Here is a 22,659-nt window from a genome sequence, read left to right as displayed (position 1 = left end):
TCAGGCAGCATTGTCCCTCCCTTCATATGGCTGCAGGCCAGTCACCACAGAGGAACAAGAAAGGGCACTGTCCCCTCCCTGATTTAATGCACCCCCAAGTAAAAAAAAGTATGGTTAATAAACTGCCCAATATCTATATATTGTCCACCAAAGATTAAATTTTACTACATGCCTGAATTGCTGTTAAAGGTAAGAGCAACAAAACACACTGACAGGTCATCACAGTATTATTTTCTGCTCTTCTTTGCATAAATTCAACAAAATAATTAATCCCAAGAGTTAGGACAAAACACACAAAAAATCATGACATGTCTGATCAATAGAACAATTTTGTGCAACCAATTACATTTGCAGCGACAAGTTCAACTAAGATTAATGGAAGGCACCAGATGTTACTGCAATAAAAAACTCTTTAATATCACATAAAAAATTCATACTCCCAAAATAATCCCAAGAAGCAAGTGGCATTAAGAAGCAGACATCACATTTTCTCCACCGTCTCAATGCCCAGGATGGCAAAGCACTTCTCCATGACCGCCGCCGTCGCCTCACACAGGATGAGGCGGTTAAAGTTGATCTTCACAATCTTGCCCTCGGAGTTCTTCTCAACACAGTAGCAGTTGTCATAAAACTCGGTGAACACAGCAGATACCTGAGAAAAGAGATGGAGCATAACAAAGTTGTCGATTGTAGAGAAAAAAACTATCCTTCATTCCCTTAATACTGCTACTCTGTTAAATGCGAGCCAGGTAGCAGAGAAATTCAAGCAAAATGGGTGTTATTTCAATGAGATTTATCAATTTCGGACTGTTGGGGCTTTTTTAGTGTGTATATGTGCGTGTGTATGTGTGAAGGAGTCAGGTTAGAGATACATTATGAGGAAATCCATTAAAAGGAATATGCTAAATAGAGGGTCTACTGCATAATACTGTAACAGATTGAATAACTTGATAGCTTAGTTGATAGCTTAAATAAAACAGAAAATGGTGCGGCTCTTCTCACCTCAAAAAGGTATTCGCAGAGGGAGTGGAGGTACAGGTCCTCGGTGATCTTGATGAGCACGTCCGGGAGCTTGAGGAGTGTGCGGGCCAGCTTCCACTCCTTCTCGTGCTCCAGCTCCACCGGGTACTTCTGCGCCTCAGCCACAATATCCTTACGACTTACACAAGCTGAGGGAACCAAGCACTCATGAATCACTGTATATTTGAAGGTTGGGGCACTACTACTACAACTACTACTGATACTGATACTACTTCTACTACTACTACTACTACATTTTTCTTTTTCTTTACATCTTTGGAGAAAATATACCAAGGGAACATTTTTTCTTTCATACATTTTCCTTTTTTTTTGTGTGTATGAAAGTGACAAGAGATTGTAAAGGGGTGGTAGAAATTAGAGAGACTACTACTACTACTACTACTACTGTTACTTATTCTCCAGTCAATTTTTCTGAAGCATTCATTAGTGCTCGACAGAAAAAGAAAAAAAACACCTTTCTGTAAGTACTGAAATTTACAGATACATTTTTTCATATTAATCAAGTTAAGAACAATGTCATCAACTAAGATCTGTAAGCACCTATCACAACACCCCTCTCAGGATCATAACTTCCATTAAAAGAGATTTTGAGCTGCCTTTAGAACTTTTTACCAACAGCCTTGTCTGAACTAATAAAAATCACTAATAAGGCCACACACCTGTCCTGGCGATGGAGCGTATCCTTGTGAGGGCGTAGAGCAGGTAGGCGGCCGTGTTGCCTCGGAAGTCCAACATTCGGTCGAAGGAAAACACATAATCTCTTGACCTGAAAAAATGAGGTGATGGTTTTACCGTTTGGCTGACGACCACTGGACAACAAAGAAAGACCCACCATAGAAGAATAATGGCAAAAATAGCATCATATAAGTAGTGGCATTGTCTAGATAACCATTCTTAAGTACAATTATAAAGCGAACTGACAACTCATGCCCTTGGTGGTGCGGGTTCCGAGGTCAAACAAGTATGTCTGCTGAGGGTATTTTATTTTACGTCCATCAAATATACCTGTATGTCATATTTAAGGACAATATTTTTCAGACCATTTTTTTTTTTTAACAGGAAAGGAAGCAGGTTAAGGGCATAAAAAAAAAGCTAATGTTGCCCACATGTCACAGCTAAAGCCTTAATAAACAGAATAATGTACATTTTGCATTACCTGTCATGGCTGAGGTCGGCGTACTTGATGCAGCCGTAAGCCACAGCATCCCTGGCCTTCGTGAACTCCTCAGGGGTCAGTGCCTTGTCCCTGTCCTTCTCCTTCAGTTTCTCCTCCGAGCGCTGCAGACCCTCGTTCAGAAGGTCCACCAGCCGCACCGTGTCCCCTGGAAATGCATAAGTCCATGAGACATGATAAATAATCGTAAACAAACAGCTTTTTTGGGAATCTCCAGAATTTTTGGCTACATCAATTTCTCATCATGCTGCACCTTTTTGTAATGTTCCCTTTGTCTTTCTAGAGTGTCGGTGTTCCAAAATTTGCTTTACCTTTTCTGTCAATAATATGAAAGTTAAGAGAATGATAATTTTCTTCTATTACCCAAAAAGTTAAAAAAATGGCTTAGGTTGTTCCATTATGAAGGTGACAATATATTTCAGTGGTAAATATCTGGCTTGAGAGTGTTGGCACCAGAGTCTGCACAGGGAAAGGTCTCACCTGATCGTGTCTTGAACTTCTTCTTGTCCTCCCCCAACACAACACCGAACTGAACGTGGTCCACTCGGGTCTTGGATGGGTTGTAGATGCCGGCTTTTGTGGCACAGAGGAAGAGACTCTGTAAATATGAAACAGTTGTACAAATACTTAACTTCCTTGGCTGTTACTGACATTGTATAGGGAGGGAGACAGTGCTTTACAATACTGTTATTATTATAGTGGATAGCAACACTTAAAATCTGATAATGAAAACTATTAGAAGGAATTCAATACAACACTGATTAGAAAAGCTCTTTTTACACTTACAGAGAAGGCTGATTATCTGTGTGAAATTAATGGTCACCAACTGTAAGTGAGACTCAAAAGTTGCATGATGGAAAGAAATAGAATGTTTTGAGATGTCGCTCGTCTCAGCGGTTCATCTCCAGTCCCACCTTGAAGTGCTGCGCCTGTCCAGCGTCCGTCACGTAGACCAGCCAGTCGGCCTTCTCCTCATCTATGCGCTGCCTCATGCACGCCATGTCCGAGGTGTCGTAGGTGAAGCCTCCATCAGACTTGACAATGGTTAGCGGAATGTCTGCCCCATCAGCAAACATTACCTGCAACAATTTCCTGGTGAACAAATGTGTGCATGTGCTCTGTACTGAATACCTTAGTTTATGGGAATAGTGACCAGGGTAGATATAAAAATACATGGGATAATAGTAAAAGTAAAAGACTATTCCAAGGCTTTCAATAATAGCAAATACCAAAACCCTAAACAGTCACTATAGGTCTTGACTCAGAAAATTCCTTACTAATGAGACTTTCAATACAATAAAGTGAGGTTATTCTTTGTTGATTTATACCATAAATTACTGGCTATCAAGTGTTTGAAGATACCCTAAACTTAACTTAACCTAACCTAACAAAACCCCAAACAGTTACTAAAGGTCTTGATTCAGAAAATTCATATATGCTTCCTTACTAATGAGACTTTCTATACAACAAAGTGAGGTTATTCTTTGTTGATTTATACCATAAATTACTGGCTATCATGTGTCTGAAGATACCCTAAACTTAACCTAACCTAACCTAACAAAACCCCAAACAGTTACTATAGGTCTTGACTCAGAAAATTCATATATGCTTCCTTACTAATGAGACTTTCTATACAACAAAGTGAGGTTATTCTTTGTTGATTTATACCATAAGTTACTGGCTATCATGTGTTTGAAGATACCCTAAACTTAACCTAACCTAACCTAACAAAACCCCAAACAGTTACTATAGGTCTTGACTCAGAAAATTCATATATGCTTCCTTACTAATGAGACCTTCTATACATCAAAGTGAAGTTATTCTTTGTTGATTTATACCATAAGTTGCTGGCTATCATGTGTTTGAAGATACCCCAAACTTATATAAGACCCTGTGACAGATCGTACGTCAAGCTACAAAAGTATATGACCACTGACCTTGCGTCCCTCATCCTCCTCCAGCATCCCAGAGTTCTGTAGCATCTTCACCACACTCTCCATGCGACTCTGGTAGAAGGACTCACCGCGATCTACAAGCTTCACCCCGAGGCGCTCATACACCTGGAAAATGAAGACAAGTAAGGAAGAGAAAGGGAAGAGGTACTTTGGGAATCTGGGGACATGTTTCCTTAGATCCATACTCTTAACCCAGTAGCTGCGGGGATCATGTTTCTTAATGGTCCCTCTAAGCGAGAAAAATGAGAAAAAATCATCACTCACACAAACCATTTCATAATATATATCAACGCATTTGTGATCAGTTTATGCATCATCTATTTTGGGGGAGGTCATATGATGGCAAAAATTTGGCCTGTCGCTGCTACATGGTAAAGCCACAAATTTGTCCCATCGCTGCTACTGGGTTAAACATATCAGTGTCCTATCATGACTATTTCCCAAGGCCACAGAGAAGATTAGGGTATTCGTGGGTGATTTTCCTATTCGCGATACGGAAGTTGGGTAAAACTATCACTAGGGTCACAAAAAAGTCCGTGAAAAGCCCAGAAACTTCTACAAGAGGCTTTTCAAACAGGTGAACAGAGGCACTGATGTGTTTAGGAGTACAGGCTTTAATTTCTAAGGTCGGTATTGCCACATGCTTCCACTCCTCACATCAACTATTTCCAACGGCTGAAAAGAAGATTAATTGGGTTTTCTTTAGTGTGTATCTGAGTTCATGGGACAGAAGGGTCATAAAACTACCCCTGAAAATGCCCAAAAAACTCCTACAAAAGCCTATGTGTGCTTGGGTGGTGAAATGTTTAAGATTAATTGGACTTTTTTGAGTATTTATCTGGGTTCATGGGACAGAAGAAGGATCAAACTAGCAAAAGGGTCATAAAACTACCCATGGAAATGCCCCAAAACTCCTACAAAAGCCTATGTGTGCTTGGGTGGTGAAATGTTTAAGATCAATTGGACTTTCTTGAGTGTTCATCTAGGTTCATGGGACAGAAGAAGGGTCAAACTAGCAAAAGGGTCATAAAATTACCCCTGAAAATGCCCCCAAAACTCCTACAAAGGCCTATGTGTGCTTGGGTGGCAAAATGTTTAAAGATAGGACCCTAAATCTCATGGCGAACAGTGTTTAGACTAAAAATAGGGCACAGTCTTTTTCTATCCACCTTGGAGAACTCTTGCTTGGAGATGTCACATATCTGCTGCCAGCCCTTCAAGTGGATGGGTTCATGTGCCTGCAGCTTCACCACCGCCTGGTACGCCCGCTTCTTGAACTCCTCGTCCTCGTCAAACCTTTTCTTGGACTCTTTGTAGAAGGTCTGCAGGTCGGCGATGGGAGGGGTGTTGCTGGCGAAGTCTGGGAAGCGGTCCTGTGGAAAATGTCATTATCAGGAGACAGATTCGCAAGAGATTTCAATTCTATGTGATGCTCTCCTATGAACTTGCAATATTACAAAACCAACAGCTCCAAAGATAATTTAATGAGGGAAATTGAGTGTGCAGTTTATATATCGAATATAATGTTTTCCTAAGAACTTTCAACATGATGACACGAGCAGCTTTGAAGATGAATGAACAAAGAATATTAAGTGGTATACAGTTTACCAATACAAAAAAATATGCTCATTACCAGGAGACAAAATCATAGGCTATTTAAATATAATGTGATATTTTCCTAAGAACTTTCAACATGACAAATCAAACCAATATAAAGATGAAGAAATGAGGAATATCGACCAGCCAGTTCATATACTAGAGGCCAAACAAAAAAACTTTACCTGCAAATGAGCGATGAGCATTCCAAACTGCGTGCCCCAGTCTCCCAGGTGGTTTATACGGAGGACATCATGACCAAGGAATTCCATGAGGCGGGATATGCTGTCTCCTATGATGGTGGACCTGCAAGGGAGCAACAAGGAAGGTTAGCTATGGCCATGTGGCTTCAACTGTATGTTAACTCCTTGACTGCGGATTTCCTACAAGAAGACATCACCAAGCTACAGGAATGGAACAAAAAGTGGCTGCTACAATTCAATGAAGAAAAATGTTAAGTCATGCATCTTGGGAGGGGATATCCAGCATACCAATACCACATGGGAAACACTTCACTATCCACCACAGAGGCAGAGAAAGACCTGGGAGTATGTTACCAGGCTACCAGTGAAGGCCAAATCCATGCCAGTCGCAGTGGACGGGTTTAACTCTCTCAGCAGATCAGCTATGTCATTATATACTAGTTATTTATGACATCAAAGTGTTAATGATGTGAGTGGGCTAACCTGAGATGACCGACATGCATCTCCTTGGCAATGTTGGGAGACGAGAAATCAACTACCACTCTCAGGGATGTGGTGGGCGGGGGCGTCACTCCATTCAAGACAATATTCGTGACCTGGAAAGGCAAAATTATAACCAATGTTACCCGATTCTTGTAGTCAGCACATTGTATTTTCCGGTTTCTGACTAATAACTATCACAAAAACATTAATAATTAGCGATTTTAACTGTAATTGAATATTGTTATTAGTGTGTGTTCTATAGTTTTGGGTCTGACACTGATAAATACAATGTTCTGGGTATGATAATGGGCCGTATTACACGTCGAATCCAAGAAGTTTCGGGTCCCTACAATGTCATTCATCCTGAACTTTGTAGGGACCTGAAACTTCTCGGGTTCGACTTGTAATATGGCCCCTAAACCAAAATTTGTATGGACCCAAAACTTCTTGGATTCAACTTGAAATACGGCCCAATATGGTAACTCTGAATGTGACCACGATCATTTAACAACAGGCAAACAAAATCAAAGCAAGAGAAACTGAAACAAAAGTAAGAACGCAGCAACATTTGGCACTACTTTAAATGCAAGAAAATGTCCGGACAATCCTGTGTGAGTCACCTGCTGCCTAATGAAGTCTTGGCTGATGGTGATGTTGATGAAGCCCGGCCCGGAGAGGTCCATCTTGGCAATCAGAGGACTCGGGGGAACACTCTTCAGGATGCTCTCGCCCACCTCTCGGGGATTCTTCTTTAGGCTCTGAAAAATGATCAACAGGCGACCTTATTAATTCATTCCTACATCATATATTTCAAGATTCACTCATACCTAAAGTAATAATAAATAAAGCTGTAAATATTCCACTAATAAATAAATAAACTCCTATAGAAGTCATTTTGCCATGTCACAAATTTATGGTTGCATGAGAATTTAATATGGCCCTTACTAACCTTAGCGAGAGCCATGGCAGCATTGCACTGGTAGTCGGCGTGTTTGGACACCTGAATCTGGGTCACAGGGTTGGTGGCACCGGGATAGGCTGACTGAATGGCCCTAAGGAAGACGCTCTCCAGTTGGCCCAGGACATTGCACGAGTTCTTTATGTTGAGGTCACACATGGCACCAGCACTTTTCCTTTGTTGCTCTATATTCTGAGGAAGAGAAGAACAAATGATATCCACTTAGAGGAGTTTTTGTAATGTGATCGTCCATGCAAATACTGACTGGTACAGGAGGCACCCTAAAGACTAATACAGGGATACATACATTACTCCGTAAGCAGGTAGGAAAGGTAGCTTTGTATACAACAGACCCCGAAACTTTGGCAGTCAATGTCTCAGAAGCTGTGGAGTGGTACTTAATCTTGTAGGATCAATACATATGTGAGTACAGTGCTGTATTGATTTACCATAACTTCAGAAAATAATGTGTATGAGAGAGAGAGAGAGAGAGAGAGAGAGAGAGAGAGAGAGAGAGAGAGAGAGAGAGAGAGAGAGAGAGAGAGAGAGAGAGAGAGAGAGAGAGAGAGAGAGAGAGAGAGACACACACACACACACACACACACACACACACACACACACACACACACACACACACACACACACACACAATTAAAAAATACAAAACTGTCTGTTATATCATGGCCTCAGACTTGACATACCAAAATATTGGGGTCTGCAGTACCAAAGCTATCTGCCGTGTGTCACTAATGCACATATCTGAGGCTATAAAAAACTCTAGCATTTATATTATTTGTGTAATATGACAGTACATGCAAGTTCTGAATACTGTATATAAATAATTTCAATAGCTGCCAATACTATATACCAGACATGCAAAATAAATAAAAATAAAAATAAATAAAACAAGTAAAGCAAAGTATACATGTTGTGAATGGTGAGCACTGCATTGGTGGTGTGCAAGAATTCATACCCCAGAGAGAGATGGAGGAGGGTTTGTGGGCCTCTCAGAGCACAACTTCTTCCTGGGTAAGTCACACATTGTGGACACCGTGTTACAGTTGGCAAACCACCACACAATAGTCTACTGTCACTGTTCAACAAAGTGTTCTGCCATGTACAGTTCAGTCAAGTCACTTCCACTGTATTCCTCACAGGGCATAAACTCTTCTTGCATATTTCAACACACTCAAAAGTCAAAAGCCTTTTCCAGCATCCAGTTCATCTATTCAAATGCACAACACTGACTGTTAAAAAATAATAAAAAAAAAATTCAGTATGTTTATCAACAATTAGATTATCCTTCAAATAAACTTGAGAGATACAGTCCCCATCTCAATTCTGGAACAGAACAATAAATAAGTACAGGCCAAGACATTTTTACATATACAACTCTTGTGCTCTCTCTCTCTCTCTCTCTCTCTCTCTCTCTCTCTCTCTCTCTCAAGGGAAAGAAGCAATCATATGAATACCACACATAGATGGAAATATTTACACAATGTAATATGCAGTACATCAATACAATCCTAAAATCCAATTACACAACAGCTGATGATGACTTACATCATAACATAAAACAATTCATGAATACAAAACTTCAGAACCATAAAGTACTATTATATTTTTGCTGCTTACTTTTTTGAGGATACCAATCCTGTACTTCAGCTTCCTGTTTTCATTGAGCAGATCAAGGAATTCTTTGTCCACTGTTTCTACATTTTCTGTGCTGGCCAGGTTACCATCCGTGAGAGCTTGAAGGCTGGCGGCCAGCTTCTCTGTCTCTTTTTCCTGTGGATTGAGAAACAACACTCAAGACAAATGTACAATACAGACAAACATCTTACCCTAAACAGCACTGACAATGAAGCTAAGAGATTCAGTTACTTTTCTAGAAATTTTCAAGCAAGCTAGGCCTATTTCATTTCCTCTTTTTTGTCTGTGAGCTACCTCCTTTACTATAAAAAAATAAATAAATAAAAATGTAATTAGGACCAGTAATTAGTTATGGCTATATTGCTCATAACTCTCAGGAAACCTAACCTTTTGACTAGGCATGCACTCAAAGATCCAATAGTTTCAGCCTTATCTTAATGGGATCGGGCAGAGTAAAGTAGAGATAAGGAGGACGGTCCCACTACAGCTGCTGATTCACGCATAGTCTTGTGGTGACGTGGACTAGGGTTAGGCCATGCCAGGTTTCCCGTTGACAATATAAGGTTTCAGACTGGATCAGACTTAAGGATTTTTGGTAAATACATTGGAGACTCATCCGGTCTAATTTTGACAGGTGATATGCAGAAGTCTCCTATATAAAGTAACCATTCGGCCTCTTGCAGTTTCCCTATGTTCTTGTGTTCTTATCCATTTCCTTTTTTTTTTATTTTGACAGACAAGGAGTGGCCACTTTCTCCCCTCGAGTAAGAGTGATGGGGGGGGGGTTGAAGTGTGAAGTCCTCCCAGGTGACAAGAAATAAACGTGAAAAATTAAAATCGTGCGGTCTAATTTCGACAGGTGATACACAGAAGTCTTGTATATAAAGTAACCATTCGGCCTCTTGCAGTCTCCCTATGTTCTTGTGTTCTTATCCATTTCCTTTTTTTTCTTTTTTTCTTTTTGACTGACAAGGACTGGCTATTTTCTCCCCTTGAGTAAGAGTGCTGGGGGAGGGTGGGAGGGGGTTGAAGTGTGAAGTTCTACCAGGTAACAAGAAATACACGTGTAAAATTAAAATCGTGCAGTCTAATTTCAACAGGTGATACGCAGATGTCTCCTATTGCTTACTGAGTGATGGCATAAGAGGCAAGGGAGCTAGTACCTATCGCTCATAAGGGTTGCCTCTTCTCAATCGGCTATGAACATGCCAGTCGTATCCTATATAATATTTTTTTTTTTTCTCTCTCTCTCTGACAAGGAGTGGCCACATTCTCCCCTTGAGTAAGAATGATGGAGGGGTTGAAGTTTGAAGCCCTACCAGGTGTAAACTTAAAAAAACAATGTGGCTCCCAATGCACTTTCCAGTCTATGTCTTATTAGATTATGTTAAGTTGTTTGATGAGTTTCGACAGGCTGGCGCATTGGTTGGTGAGACCTTTCGGTTCACCCAAGCATGGCTCATATGGAAAGATCATCCAGGTAAGAAATCCTGGTAAAAACACTTAAAACATAACAAACATCTTGAACACAAAACCGAGATCAATAATACCTGGCCGCGTGCAGCATGGGACCAACAGCCGCCCTCTCGTCACCACCATATTACTGACACACCGCCAATACTCACAGCCCTGGCACATCTATCCGTGTATTCTTTAAGCTTTGGGTCCGTCATGGCTTCTAGGAATCTTCAGGCAGCCAGGAAAATGTGAAAAAACCCTCCGCCGGTAGCAGCCGCCGAGCCCTGTGTTGTTGTTGTTAATTTTGACAGCCACACGGGATGACAAATGAAGGTATTGCATCACCGCCACCTCATAACTATATATTCAGCTCTAGTGCATTTGTGAGGTACTAAAAGAAGGTTGTACCCGCATCATCACAACCTCATAACTATATATTCAGCTCTAGTGCATTTGTGAGGTACTAAAAGAAGGTTGCTTTATTGCATCATCACAACCTCATAACTATATATTCAGCTCTAGTGCATTTGTGAGGTACTAAAAGAAGGTTGCTTTATTGCATCATCACAACCTCATAACTATATATTCAGCTCTAGTGCATTTGTGAGGTACTAAAAGAAGGTTGCTTTATTTCATCACCACCACCTCATAACTATGTATTCAGCTCTAGTGCATTTGTGAGGTACTAAAAGAAGGTGATTGATTGATTGATAGTTTATTGTTGCAGGTAAACAACAAGGGAGAAGGGAGGAACATGCCATATCCCAACCCCCATATATTCAGCTCTATATAGTGCATTAATTTGTGAGGTACTAAAAGAAGGTTAATTACTGCATCACCACCACCTCATAACTATATATTCAGCTCTAGTGCATTTGTGAGGTACAAAAAGAAGGTTAATTATTGCATTACCACAACCTCATAACTATATATTCAGCTCTAGTGCATTTGTGAGGTACCAAAAGAAGGTTAACCCCTATTATTGCATCACCATTATCTCCTAACGATATATTCAGCTCTAGTCCACCATCTCCTAACGATATATTCAGCTCTAGTACACCATCTCCTAACGATATATTCAGCTCTATAAGTACACCATCTCCTAACGATATATTCAGCTCTATAAGTACACCATCTCCTTATAACGATATATTCAGCTCTAGTACACCATCTCCTAACGATATATTCAGCTCTATAAGTACACCATCTCCTTATAACGATATATTCAGCTCTATAAGTACACCATCTCCTAACGATATATTCAGCTCTAGTACACCATCTCCTAACGATATATTCAGCTCTATAAGTACACCATCTCCTTATAACGATATATTCAGCTCTATAGATATATCTATAGTACACCATCCCCTAACGATATATTCAGCTCTAGAATGGTTGTAATATTAATTTCTCGTTCTGTTACCCCCTTGTGTTAATGCTTAGTTGGTTGGGTATTAATTAGACCTTCTTGTATATCCTCTAATTAAGTTGCCAAAAGCTAGGGAGGTTATAATAGCCTATTGCATCACTACCATATCTTCTAACGATAAATTCAACTCCAGTGCATTTGTGAGGTATTTATTTGGCCTTCACGTATATATATAAATATTAAGTTGGTATTTTGACAGTCACACGAGGGCACCTGAGAAAACTCGTAATATAGCATGAACAGCCTCTCTTTACAGTAAATTGAACTCAGGATATATGTAAGTTATCTATTTTGCATGTTTTTGTGGGTGATAAGCCTTCATGTATATACGAGTTGCTATATATTGACAGCCACACGGCGTACCATATAAGAAGGGTTTTATTTTACACTAGTAGCTTATCTTTACAGTAAATTGAACTCAGGATATATGTAAGTTATCTATTTTGCATGTTTTGTGGGTGATAAGCCTTCATGTATATACGAGTTGCTATATTAACAGCCACACGGCGTACCGGCCATAAGAAGGGTTTTATTTTACACTAGTAGCTTATCTTTACAGTAAATTGAACTCAGGATATATGTAAGTTATCTATTTTGCATGTTTTGTGGGTGATAAGCCTTCATGTATATACGAGTTGCTATATTAACAGCCACACGGCGTACCATATAAGAAGGGTTTTATTTTACACTAGTAGCTTATCTTTACAGTAAATTGAACTCAGGATATATGTAAGTTATCTATTTTGCATGTTTTGTGGGTGATAAGCCTTCATGTATATACGAGTTGCTATATATTGACAGCCACACGGCGTACCATATAAGAAGGGTTTTATTTTACACCAGCAGCTTATCTTTACAGTAACTTCAACTCAGGAAAATTAAATCATCCACCAAACAATTCTTTCGTGGTAAATAAACTCGTATAGATACATATATAACGAAATAAATGAAGCTCCCAACTGGCAAAGGACACCAATAATATAAAACAGCGTAATGGCCAACTTTTATGGGTGAATTATGTTTAAGGCGATATATTAAGATGGAAAAAGGGCAAATATCTAGCAAAAGGAATTATTTTTATCAATGTTGTTAGTGTTGACCAAACGGTGGATCGTCGTGCGGGTCTTCTTCACTCCAGCACGGCGGCGAGGTGAGGCGGGCGGCGGACGGGCGCTTATTTCACCTTATTTTCCGCCTTATATCCACATCTACCTCACATTATCAACCTTTTCGTGGACTTAACCTTGCTCTCCTCCCCCCCAGATGACCAACAAGGAGGTGATTCCGTCTGTGCAGGTCTACGGCAGGAAGGTGAGTGTGGCCCACGTGTGAGGGAGAAGGGACGGGGCGGCTGGAAGTAATAACAATAACAGTTTTAATTCGTCTCGAGGTAAATAGGAGATAGAATGTGTGGTTATATAGTGCTACACAACGCTATACTAGACAGGAAATAATTACAACCCTGAGAAATACTATAGACGCGTGTGGCGGGCGGCTGGAAGTAATAACAATAAGCTTTAATTTGTCTAGAGGTAAATAGGAGATAAAATGTGTGGTTATATAGTGCTACACAACGCAATACTAGACAGGAAATAATTACAACCCTGAGAAATACTATAAACGCGTGTGGCGGGCGGCAGGACAAATAATAAGAGTTTTAATTCGTCTAGAGGTAAATAGGGAATAAAATGTGTGGTTATATAGTGCTACACAATGCTATACTAGACAAGAAATAATTACAACCCTGAGAAATACTATAAACGCGTGTGGCGGGCGGCAGGACAAATAATAACCGTTTTAATTCGTCTAGAGGTAAATAGGAGATAAAATGTGTGCATATATAGTGCTACACAACGCTATACTAGACAGGAAATAATTAAAACCCTGAGAAATACTATAGGCGGCAGGACAAATAATAACCGTTTTAATTCGTCTAGAGGTAAATAGGAAATAAAATGTGTGGTTATATAGTGCTACACAACGCAATACTAGACAGGAAATAATTACAACCCTGAGAAATACTATAAACGCGTGGACAAATAATAACCGTTTTTAATTGCCTAGAGGTAAATAGGAAATAAAATGTGTGGTTATATACACAACACAAAATATACAGGAAATAATAATTACAACCTGAGAAATACTATGGACAAATAAGAGTTTTAATTCGTCTAGAGGTAAATAGGAGATAAAATGTGTGCATATATAGTGCTACACAACGCTATACTAGACAGGAAATAATTAAAACCTTGAAGGAAATGAGGTGAATAGAAATAGACGAATAAATAGTACACGGGGGGGACAACATAAGACGCGCGGTTGGGAAGGGACAAATAATAACAAAGTTTTAATTCGTCTAGAGGTAAATAGGAATTAAAATGTGTGGTTATATAGTGCTACACAACGTTATAATAATTACAACCCTGAAATATTCTAAATGCGTGTGGCGGGCGGCAGGGAAGGAACAAATAAGTTTTAATTTGTCCATATACAAAGAAGGACAGGAAATGTGTGCATATGTAGTGCTACACAACGCTTTACTAGATAGGAAATAATTACTACCTTGAGAGAAGTGCGAGAAAGACGAATAAATACTGAAAACGTGTGTTGCAGTGTCGTGTTTCTCCGCGTCCTCCTATTTCTGGCCGTCCGTCTTCTTGACAAATTAAAATGCAGATTGCTATTAACACGGAGTCGTGTACGCAGCTGGTCGGGTAAATTTTTTTTTTTTTTTTTAATAAGATGCTGTTTTCCCTAAATTTACTGATGAATCACTGTGAAGGCTGTTTATTGGTCCTTTACTTCACCTATTACAAGACAGAGCGCTGTACTGGATTCATTGATGTTTTTCTATGAAAGATTAAAACAATATGCCATCCCGTGCTGGAAAACACTGGGGGGGGGACAGCCAGATGCACCTGACCAGCTGCATACACGGATCCGTATGTGTTAAAAGCAATCCGCCTTTTGGTTTGTAAATAAAATGGACAGACAGAAATAGGAGGACGCGGAGAAACATGACACTGGGGGGTGGGACAACATAGGACGGGGTGGCTGCTGGAGGATAAATTAAGTAGAGATAGATTGACTACTAAAACTGGTTTAGATAGACAAACATATACTAAAAGATAAGTGTTGTAGAAGTGCAGCAATTATGCAGTAGTAGTAGAGTGCCAGTATGAAAGGAAGAAATTTGTTTTCGTATTTTCTGTATTTCTGTTTTTCGTTTCCGAAGGGGTGGTGTTAATGCTGAGTTAACTTGTGTAAGGTATAGTTTATAATCATAGTGAAGATGTAGCAGTAGCAGTCTGTCATTTGCATTTCTTTGTAGAGTGACAGTACAAAAGGAAGGATTTGGTTTCTGTATTTTTGTTTGTATTTCCGTAAGCTGTTTCCTCCTTGTGTTGATGGTGAGTTAACTTGGGCATATTTTTGGTCTAGGAGTGCTGAGGTGATCTTGATCTTGATATCATAGGTGACGAGGCTTCTCACAAATTGGCCTTTGTTATGGCAGCTCCTGTGAAAGAGAAGCAAAAACATGCAGAAAACATTATTTTACATACATTAGACAGTATAGAATTCACAAGACTGCTACAGTATCAAATATGGGCAAGGTTAGCCTGAGTCAGATATGGGGAGGTTAGACCAGATCAAATATGAGTAAGGTTAGGTTAGGTCAAACACTTTTATGTTGTCCTTAATGAGCTGCAGGGTTGAGTTTTGCCTTTTTAATGGCATTCTCTGTTTTCTTTCACTCTGGGTCTTATTTTCTCTAATTCTCCAAAATATATATGTTGTTTCTTTTGTTTCTTCACTTAATTTTGCTGACTTTCTTTAATCAATCAATCAGTCAATCAAGGGGCTCTCCACCTTGCCTCTTCCATGCTCCCTTTTTAAATGCCTCTTTTTCTAGTTTGCTACATTAATCTTTGTTCCTCAGAAAACTGCCACAGCCGTCGCCCACTGCAAGCGCGGGCATGGCCTGATCAAGGTGAATGGCCGGCCCCTGGAGTACATTGAGCCCAGGACGCTGCAGTTCAAGCTGATGGAGCCTGTCCTGCTCCTCGGCAAGGTGGGTGGTGGCTCGGTGTGGGGTGGGCGGGGGAAGGTTCAGTTCAGTGCAATTTAGATGGATTGTCTTTGTAACTGACTTTCTTCTTGGTCTTATGTTTTTTTTATTTTAACAGCAAGGGAGGCAGCTCAAGGGCAAAAAATTAACAAAAATAAAAAAGATAAAAAAGCCTGCTTGGTTGGTTGTGCTTCCTTTCCTTCACAGCCCTTAAACATTTTCCCAAATTTCTTGAATGTAGTGATTAATTTTATCTGTCCGGAAGACCAAGGAGAGAGACCTGTTAAGCAATTCAAAGTATTATATGAGAGTGGGTTTGATATTCACACCTCTTCTGTATCAGTTGAAACAAGTGTAGAAATAACAATGATGTTACTAAATGCATGATTATCTATGGGAGTCACACAAAAATAGATACTATAATTGACTGGGTTTGGTGAAAGCTAAATAATTGATGACTGGCTGTTTTTTCTTGGTGTCTCTGGAAATGGTCTTATTTTTTATGAACATTGTAGCCCTCCCTATGCCTCATGACTAACAGTTTTGTTGTTTGTGTTTTCAGGAGAGGTTCGCCAATGTTTCTATCCGTGTCCGCGTGAAGGGTGGCGGCCACACGTCCCAGGTGTATGCCATCCGACAGGCCATCTCCAAGTCCCTCGTGGCTTACTACCAGAAGTGTGAGTATTGTCATCCACATTTTTGCTGTGGTTCATGTTGCTATTACTCCTGATTTTGTTCAATTATATTGCTTTTGATATCACTTTTGTATGTGACACAATGATTTGTGATTCTTATATTTTTTGTAAAGGATCTTAATATTTCTGAATCAGTAGTATTACACGACATATCAAACAGATCACCATCAATGGAACTTTATATCTAGCCCATTGATTATGATACTATTTAACTAGTTTAGAAAAGTTAAGGACCATTGAATCATTAATTAATATATACCATATCATTTACTTGTAACACCTAATCTAATGCTGTGCCAGTACAAGAAATTAATCCATTATCATTACAGAAAAACCTTAGTTTGACACAGTTGGAGCAGATTTATTAGAGTGCTACCTCCCTCCCCTGCCCCAAAAATGATTGCATTCAAGAAATGAAGTGTAATCCAAGCATTAAAAAAGCATTTTTCCTCCCAACAGTTGTGGATGAGGCCTCCAAGAAGGAGATCAAGAACATCCTCATCAACTATGACAGATCCCTCTTGGTTGCTGACCCCAGGCGGTGCGAGCCCAAGAAGTTCGGAGGTCCTGGAGCCCGTGCGCGCTACCAGAAGTCCTACCGATAAGCTGCATTATTGTCGTGTACCCCTTACAATAAATTTTTGGGTGGGTTAATTACGTTTCCTTTGACACATGTAGTGGTTAAGGGCCATATATACTCATTTGATGCCCAGGCACACAAAAAATTGACAAGGCCTTCATAGGTATTTTGATCATTTGCACATGTAGTTTTATGACCCTGTTGGTAGTTTGACCATTCTTCTGTATCATGAACCTAAAAAAACTATCATTAGAATCCAATCAACCTCCTTTTCAGCCTTGGGGAAAAGTTGATATGAGGCAGAAATGTCCGAGATACTGACCTAAAAGTGGAAATTGTATGAAGGTGCAAACCTTATTGTATGAGTTGAAGTAGCTTAGAGATAATGCAGAGTCAATAGTTGGCTCTGGCACTGAGTAATAGTAGAGAAGTAAATTATACTGAAGTAGGATCTTATTGGTACTAAAACTCTTGAATCTTGGAAAAGTATCATAGGGAGAGGAAAAAAAGAAAGCGATTGCATAAAGGTAAATGGTCTAGTGACAGGTGTCGTCCTTATAAAAAGAAATCAGTGAAGGGGTTGGCTATGGAAGAAGCATTTCCAATTTTATGTTCTGGCACTCAATCAAAGACCATCATCTACCAACTTATCCAATACTCATCCACTCTTAATACATTTTACTGATAGTTCCCCCTGAAATATTTAACTTGCCCAGGTATCAAGTCATCCTTATTACACATCAAAAACATCTGAGCACCACACCACCCACTGAACCACTCCCTTTCCCTATACACCCCCATACCTCTACATATTTTCACCACACAGCTCCTGGCTCAAGTGTATGGGCCGAGGTGAGGGGAGGGAAGACTTAATTCTCAGTGATGTAGTTTTAACATTCCTTTTCCTCCACTCCCATTCCCTCTCCATCCTTCAGCTTCCTCCTCTTCCACTCCCTTTCTCCATCCTTCAGCCTCCTCCTTTCTCTTCATTCCCTCTCCTCCATCCTTCAGCCTCCTCCTTTCTCTTCATTCCCTCTCCTTCAGCTTCCTTCTTTTTCTTTTCATTCCCTTTCTTCCATCCTTCAGCCTCCTCATTCCCTCCCTTTCCTCCATCCTTCAGCCTCCTCCTCTGTTCCTTGGGGATAAAACTACCACAGTATAATCCTAAGAATACTCCACCATCTTTTGTTCCTGTCAACCCTACCATGAGTATTCTCTATGTTCATGTAAGTGGTAAAGATTCCCATCCTTCTCCCTACTTCTTTTCATTACTCATCTTCATAAAACTATCTCAAAGGAATGAGTTATCTTTACATAATCTGATATCTAGTGTTTAGAAAAAACAATTCAAACATTCAACACCCAGTCACTGTTGTGGAGTACATTTGGATACAACCTTGCTATGTCAACCACCTGACTAGTCTTAGGAACATGAAAAGCATTGCGTTTGGATTTTTTTTATTTAAGATGTCATACTTAAGAGCGAGGCCTCTCCTTCTTTTCCTTGTAGAGGGCGAGAAGAGACACGTTGGCTACCTTAACAACCTTGAACCTGATGCCTGTAGGGGAACAAAAGCACGTCAAGATTACATATTCAGTACACAAAACAGTATCATAATTAGAGGATACATGTGAGAACTAGACAAACTGTTTTAGATTTGGATAAGTTAACTATACACAATGACACTAGGATTAAGGAGACTACATGAGGCCGGCTGGCTTACACTTGGTACCTCCTGAAAATGAGATATACTTGTCTCCCTGTCAATGAATCTAATCTGTATTAGAAACTCAATGGTTAGACACAAAACCTTCAGATATGGAGGGCTGACTACATCCAGCTTGACTTTTTTTCCCTTCAAATGGTACTGTATTGTGGTTACTAATGGGATTATTTATTTCCTACATTTATGATGCTGAATTTGTTGGCATTGAATTGCAATATCCACTTATTGGAGCACTCATAGAGACTATCAAGTTCACTCTGAAATCCCCCAACATTCTAGTCTGATCTAAATTGACATGACCTTTTTTTACATTGACTGGTTAAATAGAGGTTGATGTTAGAATATATATAACCACAAGAGAAACTTATGTCACCCACACGCTGCATTTCACAAGCCATCCACACTACTGGCATGCTAAAGAGGGAGAACAGAGGTGTGTTTCCTTACCGGGAATGTCACCGACGGCATGACCCTTACGACCGAAGCCGGCCACCAACACCTCATCGTTCTCCTCAATGTAGTTGAGGCAGCCGTCCCTGGGCACGAAGGCGGAGATCTTCTTGCCGTTCTTGATCAGCTGGACACGCACACACTTACGGATGGCAGAGTTGGGCTGCTTGGCCTCAATGCCACTGGGGGGAAAAAGACAGTATGATAAAAAATTAAGAACATTAACAGAATAAGATTATTGGTAGAGTACAGGCTGGCTTAGAGTCAGTCTGTAAGGTACAAACCATGAACTGAGTAAAAAATGAAATGCCAATTCAATTAATATTCAAATGAGACTAAATAACAAATTAAAACTTACTGCAGAAATACCATAAATAAGAAAAGGAAAAGACAATGGTAACAATTAATAAAAACAAATGTAAATGAAGATGAACCAATTAAATCTACAATCAAGAGACTAAACAGCACATTGTAACTTATTGATGAGAGTAAATATCATGCAAATACCATGAAAAGATAGGAAATGGTAAAGATGCAAATGGAAACAAACAATAGAAAACAGACATACATAAATTAACTCAAAGATATAGTAAAAATCACCACACATAAGTAGCCAGGTCCGGCGAGTACTCACATCTTCTCAAGGACGATGCCCTTGGCGTGTGAGGCACCTCCGAAGGGGTTGGCCTTCCAGCGGGTCCCCAGATGGGCCTTCTTGTAGTCCTTATCGTGCCACCGCTGCTCCCGCCGGTGGTTCACGTGCTTACGGGCAGTGCGGATACCACGTGGCTTGCCTGGGGGGGAGGAGGATAATAAGAGGTCAAGACAGGTCATGGTAAAATAGTAGAACACCAACTGGAGCCAAGCACTACCAAAAAAATCTCCAAAACACTAAATTACAGTAACCTATTGTTTGTGTCCTTTACAGTGAGATGGGCATACCTAATTAACAGCATACATATTTCATCTGCATGGCTGGTTTCAGAAAATATATTGTTGGGCTTAAATCTCTCGGACTGCAAACTAACATTACCATCTTCAGTTAACAGTACTAGCCATGGTTGACATAATTTATAGTGAGACTTCCCCAAGAATGAATACTGAAGTCAACTGAATAACGGGCACTAAAAAACTACTGCTGCGATTTTTTTATTATTTTTATACAATGAAATTGCAGGGGGGACAGCCTTTGCAATGACTCCCTTCAAGCATCCCTGTTCACTTTGACCTGTTCTCTGATTTTCCACTTTCCTTCACAATTACATCTCGTTAACTTTTCGCTTTGGATATATTTACCCTTATTTACTTCTACTCCTACTTTCTCATCTTATAGGAGTTTCATTTCCACATAGGGTGTATATTATCTCTCTTCTTTGGTTGCAGTGTCAAACAAAACACTTCCAAAAATTTGTCTGGGGTTCTGCTGTTCTGCAAGGTGGGCACACACACTAAATGACCGGTACACCAACGTCATTTCCCAATACTTATTTCCAAACCACGGGAACACAACCCAACACTAACCTCCACCGAATAACACCAAAAACAACGATAACCAACCAACACGGGGCAAAGAAACGGTAAAAATAAGGAAAATACCGCAGCATGTCATTTCCCACTAATACTTATTTCCAAAGCACGGGAACACAACGCAACACTAACCTCCACTGAATAACACCAAAAACAACGATAACCAACCAACACGGGGCAAAGAAACGGTAAAAATAAGGAAAAATACCGCAGCATGTCATTTCCCACCAATACTTATTTCCAAAGCACGGGAACACAATGCAACACTAACCTCCACTGAATAACACCAAAAACAACGATGACCAACCAACACGGGGCAAAGAAACGGTAAAAATGAGGAAAAATATAACCTTCACAAAACACCCAAAACACCAAATAACCAACACAAGGCAAAGAAACTGTAAAAATGAGGAAAAATATAACCACCAATACTAACCTCCATAAAATAACACCAACAACCAACTAGTACGAGGCAAAGAAACGGTAAAAATAAGGAAAAATATAACCTTCGCGGACCCGCCATGACCACACGTGACTGCCCACCTCACCTCATGAACACCTATTTACTAGCTTTTAAGCCTTCACGGGGGCATTAGCACAAGACTATATATGCCCTGGGTGCTTAAATATATAATGGCATACACACTAGGGGTTTAAAGGAGGTAAATATGGCGTAAAGTGAGAAAAATTAGGGAAGAGCGGCGCCTCACCCATCCTGCGGCCGTGTTGTCCTCGGAAAGACCAGCGCTGCCAGATTATCGTATTCAGAGACTCGTATATACCGGTTTCTGACGCCTAAATATTGCCAAGAAACTCAGAAATTAACTATTTTAACGATGAATATAATTGAATCTAGTTATTGGGGCCCAGGAGACAGTTTTTGGGTCGGAAGTTTGTAAATATGAGGCAGAGTACGACAATCTGACAACGTTGAGAAAGACACCCGGACTACCGTTGCCAGATTGTAGTACTCAAAGCATAGTATTTACCGGTTTCTGACACCTAAATATTACCAAGAGACATCAGGAACTAACTACTTTAACGATAACTATAAATTAATCTAGTTATTGGGCCCCAGGAGACAGTTTTGGGGTAGGCAGTCGGGAAAAATAAGATGAGTGAAACAATCTGGCAACGTTGACCCGGACCATCGCTGCCAGAGCCTCGTATTTACCGGTTTCTGACTCCTAACTACTGACAAGAAACATCAGGAACTAATTATTTTAACGATAAATATAAATGAATCTAGTTATTGGGCCCCAGGAGACAGTTTTGGGGTCGGACGTTGGTATATATGAGACTGCGTGCGACATCTGGAAACGTTAAAAAAATCAGCGTCACGCCACACACCCGGACCACCGATGCTATATTGTCGTACTCGGCCTCTTATTTACTAATTTCCGACCTTAAATCTGCCTCTTGCACCCCAGTAATAAAACTAATTTATAGTTAACATCAAAATCGTTAAATATTGGTGTCTTTTGGTAATTATTAAGCGTTATAAACCCGTAAATATGATGCTCTGAGTACGATAAAATGGCAGACGGCACCCAAACCTCACTTATATACACAAATTACCGCATTTATTCCTACTTTCCTACCTATAAACATCCTTAAAAAACAATATATAAGTTAACAACCATGTCTAAAAGTGGTTATTA

The 22,659-nt window shown here is 40.0% G+C and overlaps 3 protein-coding genes across 4 annotated transcripts; 1 reads left to right on the top strand and 2 right to left on the bottom strand.

Moving 5' to 3' along the window:
* Positions 1-211: 211 nt before the first annotated feature.
* Positions 212-10,855, bottom strand: LOC126999401 (arginine--tRNA ligase, cytoplasmic-like). 2 transcript variants are annotated; one of them, XM_050861975.1, is made up of 14 exons: positions 10,689-10,855; positions 9,046-9,198; positions 7,402-7,602; positions 7,073-7,210; positions 6,453-6,565; positions 5,952-6,072; positions 5,340-5,543; positions 4,153-4,275; positions 3,130-3,294; positions 2,696-2,813; positions 2,198-2,363; positions 1,701-1,807; positions 1,003-1,169; positions 212-652 (listed from the first exon to the last, which is right to left on the bottom strand). In XM_050861975.1, the coding sequence occupies exons 1-14, from the start codon at positions 10,734-10,736 to the stop codon at positions 482-484; spliced, it is 1,995 nt and encodes a 664-aa protein (XP_050717932.1). In that variant the 5' UTR covers positions 10,737-10,855; the 3' UTR covers positions 212-481. The 2 variants fall into 2 exon arrangements, with proteins under 2 accessions (XP_050717932.1, XP_050717933.1); XM_050861976.1 differs by lacking the exon at positions 10,689-10,855 and adding an exon at positions 8,384-8,657 and having other exon boundaries at positions 9,046-9,194.
* Positions 10,856-13,093: 2,238 nt separating this feature from the next.
* On the top strand, positions 13,094-17,368 carry LOC126999400 (40S ribosomal protein S16). The gene is made up of 4 exons (XM_050861974.1): positions 13,094-13,261; positions 15,891-16,022; positions 16,582-16,696; positions 17,174-17,368. The coding sequence occupies exons 1-4, from the start codon at positions 13,214-13,216 to the stop codon at positions 17,317-17,319; spliced, it is 441 nt and encodes a 146-aa protein (XP_050717931.1). The 5' UTR covers positions 13,094-13,213; the 3' UTR covers positions 17,320-17,368.
* Positions 17,369-18,739: 1,371 nt separating this feature from the next.
* Positions 18,740-21,872, bottom strand: LOC126999399 (40S ribosomal protein S23). The gene is made up of 4 exons (XM_050861973.1): positions 21,709-21,872; positions 20,106-20,265; positions 19,469-19,653; positions 18,740-18,853 (listed from the first exon to the last, which is right to left on the bottom strand). Exons 1-4 carry the CDS (start codon positions 21,710-21,712, stop codon positions 18,771-18,773), a joined length of 432 nt encoding a protein of 143 aa, XP_050717930.1. The 5' UTR covers positions 21,713-21,872; the 3' UTR covers positions 18,740-18,770.
* Between the last annotated feature and the right edge of the window lie 787 nt (positions 21,873-22,659).

The sequence above is a fragment of the Eriocheir sinensis genome, chromosome 16, assembly GCF_024679095.1.
Source record: "Eriocheir sinensis breed Jianghai 21 chromosome 16, ASM2467909v1, whole genome shotgun sequence".
NCBI classification, from domain to species: Eukaryota; Metazoa; Arthropoda; class Malacostraca; order Decapoda; family Varunidae; genus Eriocheir; species Eriocheir sinensis.
Note: the sequence above shows the minus strand (reverse complement) of the source record. Positions and strands in the feature narration are given on the sequence as shown.